At 35.3% G+C, this 9,160-nt stretch overlaps 1 protein-coding gene across 1 annotated transcript in view; it reads right to left on the reverse strand.

Annotated features, from left to right (window-relative positions):
* The window catches only part of LOC102480870 (vomeronasal type-2 receptor 26-like), a gene marked incomplete at its 3' end in the record, with an annotated part of 121,820 nt that overhangs the window by 109,521 nt on the left and 3,139 nt on the right, over window positions 1-9,160 (reverse strand). The window contains exons 2-3 of the mRNA XM_006170758.1: window positions 7,200-7,326; window positions 3,507-3,636 (exon numbers count right to left, since the gene is read on the reverse strand). Of these exons, the coding sequence (XP_006170820.1) occupies window positions 3,507-3,636; window positions 7,200-7,326 (257 nt within the window). The remainder of the gene's footprint in view (window positions 1-3,506; window positions 3,637-7,199; window positions 7,327-9,160) is intronic.

Raw genomic sequence — 9,160 nt, forward strand, 5'->3', positions numbered from 1 at the left:
AAAAAATGCCTATTTAGTGACCATAGTAAGCTACATAGTCTCATTTCTGTGTTATTTTATAGGATATTCATTCTACCTACAGAGTATCATGTCTAAAGTCAACTTTTGTTCACAGATATGTAGATATCAGCTGATCTTACTATTGAAAATATTTAATGCTTTGCCTCCATATTTTTCCTCTAAATGTCCTTCCTCGACTCAAAAATAGAGAGGCAAATCATAAATGAGACAAACAAATGTGGCATTATCTGCTGAAGATAATTTTATAGTTTTATCAACTGGACTAAAGAGAAATGTTCACATGTTGAAATATTCACTTTGTAAGCTAAATAACATGATTGGATGTATAAATGATAATGAAATTGAAACAATAATAATAATAACCAATTAATAAAAAAGAAAACAAAACAAAACAAAAAAAACTGCTTACCAAACAAAAAAATTTAGATTAATTAAATTTTGTGAATGAATACAACTTGGAAAAGAATAAAGGAATGGAAAGCAACTGCACATACCAGAGATAGGGTGAGAGGATGGGAAATGGCAGAGGGTAAGAAATAGAGGGAAAATATATATACAAAAACAAGAAATGGAAAATTATTTTTTTGATGATAGTATGTATGATTAAGCCACTTTACCGTGTATTCTGGCTGGAAAATCATATTTTGTATGCTGTGGTGATGTTTGGTGAAAGTATGTAAAATAAATAAATTTTTAAAAATAAAAAAACATACTACTAAAATTGTCTCGAAGAAAAATAAAATAATCAGAATTGGTTGAAAAAATATAGTTAACATAAAAAAAGAAAGAAAAAAAGTATTAATAGTAGATAAAATGAGGCAGAAGATAGAATCTCTGATCAGGAAGATAAAATGTCTGACAGATAAAAGGACCAAAAAGAATTGAAAAATGTTTTTAAAATGAGGACAACATACAGGAAATATTAGACACTACCAAATGCTCAAATACCCAAATATTAGATATTCTAGGAAGTCAAAAAATAAGACAAGAGCATAGAAGATTTATTATATGAAATACTTGCTGTAAACTTCAAATCTAGAGAAACATTCTTACATCCAGACCCAAGAAATACAAAGGAACCCAAATAGAATCAACATAAGAACATCTTCTACACAGAACATAACAGCCAAAATGGCAAAATCACACACAAACACAAGATGCTAAATATGGCAGAAAAAAAATCAGGTCACTAACAAAGGTTATTCTATTAGGCTAACATCAGATCTCTCAACTGAAACAATGCAGACAAAAAAGAATGGGAAGATATATTCAAAACACTATAATAAAAAAATAATATTCAGCCCAAAATACTGTACCTGGGGAGATTATCTTTCAAGTGGAAAGAAAAGATAAAAATATTCCCAGTAAAACAAAACCTGAAATCATTTACTGATACCAGACCAGCTATTCTAGTAGTACTGAAGGGAGTACTGTATCTGAAAAACTAAAGAGGTAAAATATAAATAAGTGAACAAAACAACCAAACCACACACACACACACACACACACACACAAAACAATGGCTAACAAAATGACTAAGAAAAGTTCACAAATATCAAAAATAACATTGACTATTAATGGATTAAATTTTCCAATAAAGAGACTCAAACCGGCTGAATGGATAAAAACACAGAAACTCTTTATCTACTCCTTACAAGAAACACACCTCATAAATAAAGAAATACATAGACTAAAATTGAAGGGCTAGACAAAGGTATTCCACATAAACAGAAATAAAAGCAACAAAAAAGATTGGAGTCATGATACTAATTTCAGGAAAAAATGGGTTAAAAACAAAAGCTGTAAGAAGAGACAAAGACAATATATAGTGCTAAGAGAGATGATTCACAGAAATGAAAGAACATTTATAAATATCTCTGCACCCAGCACATTTGGCTCTGCACAATCACATATAATGTTAGGATCACACAACATTGATTCTGCTTCCTCTTGCAGAATGAACAATCACTGGTATTTGGTTGATTGGCTTTAGCCAGAGAGGTTCAGTTCTCTTTCAGGAGTTGTAATGGCTGCATTCAGTTCTTCAGTTTGATGAACTAACTACATAAGCTGTGAGGCCTCTGTTTATAATGATCTAAAGACACAAAATATTTCAACGCTGTTTTGCAATGACATCTTCCACTCTGCCAGCGTGGTATCTAAGAAGAACACAGAAGCTAGTCAGAAAGTCCTACTGGAAAGCTGCATCGTGAGAGACCAGTAATGAAAACAGCCCTGAATCCTGAAGGGATAAGGGTCAATCTGGCCAATGCAGGCATTTTTGGATGAATTCCCCTTCCACCATCTAATAATTCTCCAGATCCTGGCTGCTCCGGATCCTGGGGCGCCTCCTGATCCTGGGCCATGCCAGCAGGGAGCAGTTGCTTGCAGACCACTTGGATGATGAAGGTGGCCCAAGAGGACTCCCACCACCATTAGCCCTAAGCTCTGCAAGAAACCACAGGGGCACCCATGGCTACATGGAGCAGATGGATCCCTCAGGACGAGCAGGACTGGGGTAGGAAGTGGAGGCTGTGCCTTGAGCAGGAGGAGCTGCAGGGAGTGTGAAGCAGGGTCAGGGCAGACAGAGCAGGAGCTGGCACAGGGACCACACCAGGGCTCTGCAAGTGCAGGTGCTACTCAGGTCTCAGGAGCACCAGCGTCTTACCTGTGCCATGATCCTCGCCACTGGCTCCAGATGGGACCGAGCAGGGGGAGAAGGTGACAGAGCAGGTTGGGGATCCAGGGTGCTGCAATGTAGGGAGAGGCCCGTGGGTTGTATTTCTGTCTCTCTGAGCACTTGTCAGCCTGCATAGACACCAGGTGTTCTGAGATCATCATGGAGAATCCATGTTCCTTCTTTGCTAGCTGATTCATTTTACATATGTATAGAATGGTATCTAAGTTTTCTTTTATTTGAGTTGTTAAAATATAGCATATACTTCATACATTTCAAAGTGAAGGTAACATTTTAATACATTCATGTCTGACTTCAGCCAATTTATTTTGTTTTCTTTGAAAATTATTTTGTCTCTCTCTCTTAATGCATAAGAAACTTTTTGGGGAAATGCTGGATATTTCAAAGTTCTAAATTTGCAGAATCTGTGTCACTAAGGTATTGATTTTACCACTTACAATCTAAGACTTTGCTTGTTTGTCTTCAAAGATAGCACTTTATGTTCTTCAGTGAATTTTCATGATTTCTCGAATGCCTGTGAATGTCTTGGAACATGCCATAGTCATTTGTTAACAGTAGTGGAGGTCGATTCTTTTTTGCTCAGTGTTGCTGTGTCTGCTGTTTATGAATTACTACTGCTAAGGAGTGAAGAGCTATTTTGATTTATTGAATATGTATTTGCTCAGTTTTCTGAATGTTTGCCTCACAGCTCTTATTGTAACCGTTGTACTAGATGTTCCTGCTTTCCTAGTTTGCATTCACATCTTCTGTGGAGACACAGCTCAAGTTCTTTGACTCAGGTCCTTGCCTGTTGTCTCCTCTTCCCTGTCCTGTCCTGGCTCATGCATCTTCCACAGTGATGAGTTGCAAGAGGCCTGAATGACCCCGTCTCAGTTTTCCCCTTATTCATGTGCTTCTTATGCTGACTGTTCATCATGCTGTCCACAAAGAATGAGATATTGTGAATGTCAGATTACATCTCAATGTTAAATCACTAGTAAATGTGTGTATGTAAATCAGGAAAATTTTGTTTATAAATACCGAAGTGAACTGTGAACATAAAATGGCTGTGCCTTTTAAATAATGGAACTAGGTAGCATTTATGTAATAAATAATGACAGGAGTGCATGGTTAGTGATATATAAAATCAAATTTCCTTTTTAATAAAACATTCCCTTTATTAATGTTACAGAAGGTGGAGGAGCAGATACTACAAGGGATTAACAATCTCTGTGACAATCAGTCTCTATCACCTTTCACTTCTATTTCAGTATTTCATGTTTTGTTTTGTTAATATCCTAGAAGAGCATAATGAACTTGCATAACAAAGTCTACTATTTTGGATAAAATTAACTGCTTTGATAGACAGTTGTGAGTGCTAAGGCTGAGAGCTGATTAATTGACTTTAATGGTATTATGGAATTTCTGCTTTGAAGAATATATATATTTTTTATTTTTTTAATTGTATGTATTCAGTCACTGTGTATCATTACAGCATACCAAATGAATTTTCTCATCATGAATACACTGCATATTGGTCCTGCAAAAGACATTACCATAAACATTATAATCAGCAGATCTCTTTCCATTTTGGGTCCCTTAAATATTTTGTTTCTTTCTTCTTCCCCTAAGAATATTCATTTCATTTCCTTTTTTATTTATATTTTTTAAAAATTTGTAATTGTTATCATCATCTTTTTCATATTACATTGAGCCACATATGACTTTACAGTATATTACATTTCTTTTTCCAGAAGAAATACTGTGGCTATCAGTCAATACAAATACATTAAAATCCCCATCATCATTATCAAATAGCTTTCATTATTTTTTCCAGAATATTATTATTATTCCAATTATTTTTAAAAACATTCAATCACTATTTATCATTTTGTTTGTAAAAATACTTTACCCAACATGAAATAATTCTCAGACAAGTTCAGTTGAGAATATTAGGGACCAGCAGTTGGCTTAGTGGCTATGTCGCTGGACTCCCATGGAGTCAACCCTGGTTCGAGTCCCGTACCCAGTGACTTAATTTCATGCTGGGCACATGTGCATAGATGCACAAGACCCCAGAAGGAGAATGGAGGAGAAGAGATTGTGGCATGGCCTTTCCCCCAGGGGTTGATTTCTTGCTTTCTGTCTCTCTGTCTCTCTCTGTCTCTGGCGAGTGCACACACTCTAAAGAAAAAAGCTCTCTCAAAAAAAATAAACAAATAGGAAATTACTATACACATCATCATCCTCTCTATTTGTTCTCTTGCTATCTTTCTCCATACTATTCTCTTCTCCTGTCCTGTTCCACATTGTCTTAAACATCACTTATATTTTCACGGTTTTTATTCCCTATAATATTTCAATCTCTACCAAAAAGCAGATAGTCAATATACATTAAGTGGATACATACCATATCTTTCTTTTATGTCCTGGCTTGCTTCACTCAGCAAGAGATCCTCCATATCCGACCACTTTCTACCAAATGCCAAGGTCTTGTTTTTAATGGCCTAGTAATATTCCAAAGAGTATATATACTACACTTTTTCAATCCATTCATCAGTTTGTGGAAATCTGGGTTGGTTCCATGTCTTAGCGATCGTGAATAATACTGCAATAAATATTGATGTACAAGTGCTTTTCTGACTGAGCATTCTCCTGTCCTTCGGGTAGACACCCAGATGTGGGATTGCTGGTTCAAATGGTAGTTCTATTTGTAGATCTTTAAGGAATCTTCATATTGATCTCCACAGTGGCTGAACCAGTTTACATTCCCACCAACAGTGTAGGAGAGTCCCCGTTTCACCCATCCCCATCAACACTTATCACTTTTTAGATTTTTAATCTGCCATTCTGACAGGAGTTAGGTGGTATCTCATTGTGGTTTTAATCTGCCTCTTCATTATGATGAGGAATGTTGAGCATTTTCTCATATGCTTTTTGGCTGCTCATATGTCTTACTTAGAATTTTGTTCAGCTCATTTGCCCATCTTTTAATTGGGTTAATCACTTTTTTTCATGTAAGGCACTTGAGTTCCCTGTGTATTCTGGTTATCAGGCCCTTGTCCAAGGCATATTTTACAAAAATATTTTCCCATTCTGAGGGTTGTTGATTCATACTTGTTACTGTGTCCTTTGTTGTGCAGAAACTTCCTAGTCTGATATAGTCCCACTCGTCTATTTTAGGGACTATTGCCTGTGCTTTGGGAGTCTTATTTAAGAAGTCTTTGTCTACTCCAGTGTCTTCCTGAGTTTCCCCAATATTTTCCACCATTAGTTTTATAGTTTGAGATTTTAGGTTCAGATTTGATCCATTTTGAGTTGACTTTTAAAGGTGAAAAATGGGGTTCAGCTTTATCTTTCTGCAGGTGGATACCCAGTTTTTACAGCATCATTTATTAAAGAAGTTTTTCTTTTCCCAGTGGATTTACCGGTATCCCTTCTCAAAAATCAGTTGGCCATAAGCTTCAGGGTTTATTTATGGGGTCGCAGTTCTATTACATTGGTCCACATGTCTATTTTTGTGCCAATATCATGCTGTTTTGATTATCATGACTTTATAGTATAACTTCAGATCGGGGAGTGATATGCCTCGCACTACACTTTTCTTGCACAGGATTGCTTTGAAAATACGAGATCTTTTTATGATTCCAGACAAATTCTATAATTATCTTTTCTATATTTGTAAAGAATATCTCTGGTATTTTGATTGGAATTGCAATATATATGTAGATTAATTTAGGTAGAATTGCCATTTTGATTATGCTAATTCTTCCAATCCAGAAACATGGGATGTCCTTCCACTTTTTTATGCCACTTTCAATATCTTTTTTAAGATTTTCATTTTAAAGATTTTCATAGTTTTCTTTGTAAATGTCTTTGACATTTTTAGTTATGTTTATCCATAGGTGTCTTACGTATTTTGTGATTATGGTAAAAGGAATTCCTTTCTTCAGCTCTATTCAGCTCTATTTAATTCAACTTGTTGTTCGTATATGGAAATGCTATAAATTTTTGGATGTTGATTTTTGTTTCCTGCCACTTTACTGTATTCACTTATTACTTTGAGAATTTTTTTCATGGCAACCTGTGGGTCATTTTTTGTTCTGTTTTGTTTTGTTCTTTCTTTTTTTGGAGAGGTTTTTGCTATAAGGCATGTGTGATTGCCAGAAAGAAAGAGAGATAGAAAGAGAGAAATCACCCCCCAGGGGGGATGGTCACACTGCAATCCCTTTTCCTCCATTCTCCTCTGGGAACTTGGGCACACACACACACACACGCTCAGCGTGAGTTTAAGACACCGGGTCCGGGACTCAAACTGCGGTCAACTACATGGGAGTTCAAAGACATATCCATGATGCTAACTGCTGGTCCCATCCTTTGGGTCTTCTAAGTATACCCTCATGTCACCTGCAAATAGATATTTTCAACTTTTCTTTGCTATTTGAGTGCCTTTTATATTGTTCTCTCTCTTTTTTTTTTAATTGCATTAGTTAAGACTTACAACACTATATTAAAAAGCAGTGGAGAAAATGGGTAGCCTTGCCTGGTGCCAGTTTTCAGTGGAAATGCTTTTAGTTTTTCCCTATTCGGTGTAATGTTCACTGTAGGATTTTCATAGATGGTTTTTACTGTGTTCAGAAATGACCCTTCTATACCAATCTTACTGAGGGTCTTAATCCCGAAAGGATGTTGTATTTTATCAAATGCTTTCTCTGCATCAATTGAAATGATCAAATGGTTTGTATCTTTCTTTCTATTAATATGGTGTATTATATTTATGGTGTTCATATGTTGAACTACCCTTGCATCCCTGGAATAAAGCCTACCTGGTTGTAATGAATAATCTTTGTTATATGCTGTTAGATATGATTTGCAAGTATCTTGTTGAGAATTTTTGCATCTGTATTTATCAACGATATTGGTCCAAATTTTTCCCTTTAGTCATATCCTTATCTGTTTTGAGAATGAGGATGATGGAGGCTTCATAAAATGCATTTGGAAGGTTTCCTTCCTTTTGAATCTTTAGAAACAATTTGAGTAGTATAGAGTAGTATAGGGATTAACTCTTCCTTAAAAGTTTTTTAGAATTCAGAAGTGAAGCCATCTGGACCTGGTCTTTTCTTTGTCAGGAGGTTATTTATAACTGATTCAGTCTTCTCCTATTCAGGTTTTCTATGTCCTCCTGATTCAATCCTGGTAGATTATATGTATCGAGGAATTTGTCCATCTCCTCCAAGTTATCTTGTTTGTTGGCACATAGTTGCTAATAGTATCCTCTAATAATATTTTGTATTTCTATTATGTCAGTTGTAATGTTGCCTACTTCATCATGTATTTGATTTATCTTATTTCTTTCTTTCTTCTTTATCAATCTAGCCAATGATGTGTCAATCTTGTTCATCTTTTCAAAGAACCCACTTTAGGTTTGATTTATTTTATGTATGGCTCTTTTATTTTCTATTTCAATTATTTCTACTCAAACCTTTATTATTTCTTTTCGCCTGGCACCATGTTTCTTTGTTTTTCCCCCAATTCCCTGAGATATGATGTTAGAGTATCTATTTGACACCTTTCCATCTTTTTCCTTTGTGCACTAATTGCTATGTATTTCCCTCTTATGACTCCTTTTGCCATGTCTCACAGATTATGGAAACGTGTGTACTCATTATCATTTATTACCTAATATTTTTATTTCAGACTCAATCTAATCAGTAGTTAAAAAGTCATTCACAAGCAGTTTGTTCAGTTTTTATGAGTTTGTGTACTTTTGAGGGTGTTTCTTGAAATTAATCTTGAGTTTAGTTCCATCATGGTCTGAGAAGATGCTGGATATAATGTCTGTGACTTTGAATCTATAAAGACTTGATTTGTGTCCTAACATAGGGATCAATCATTGAAAAGGTTCCATGCCAGGGTGGGAAAAATGTATATTTTAGAGTCTTAGGGTGGAAAGTTCTATAGATATCTATCAAATCTATTCGATTTATAGTATCATTTAGGTCCTGTATCTCCTCTCTCTCTCTCTCTCTTTTAACCTAGATCTGTCTAAAGGCAATAACAGGATGTTGAGATACTCAACAATTATAGTGTTGCTCCCTATTTCTCCTTTTAGTTCCAGCAGTCTTTCCTTCACCTATTTAGGTGCTCCTGAGTTGGGTGCATAGATATTTATAAGTGTTATGCCTTCTCACTGGATTACCCTATTACTATTATATAAGCCCTTCTTTTTCTCTTCTTTCAGTCTTTGTCTTGAAGTCTATTTTGTCTGAAAGCAATATCACAACTACATTCCTTTTTAAATTTCCATTTGCATGGAATATCTTTTTTTCAACCCTTCACTTTTAGTCTATGTATATCTTTATCCATATGGTGTGTTTCTTGTAGACAACAGATAGAGGGGTTCTGTTTTTTCATCCATTCAGCCAGTCTGTGTCTCTTTTCTTTTCTTTTTTTTTTTTTTTT

This window comes from Tupaia chinensis, unplaced genomic scaffold, assembly GCF_000334495.1.
Source record: "Tupaia chinensis unplaced genomic scaffold, TupChi_1.0 Scaffold148894_1, whole genome shotgun sequence".
Lineage (NCBI taxonomy): Eukaryota > Metazoa > Chordata > Mammalia > Scandentia > Tupaiidae > Tupaia > Tupaia belangeri.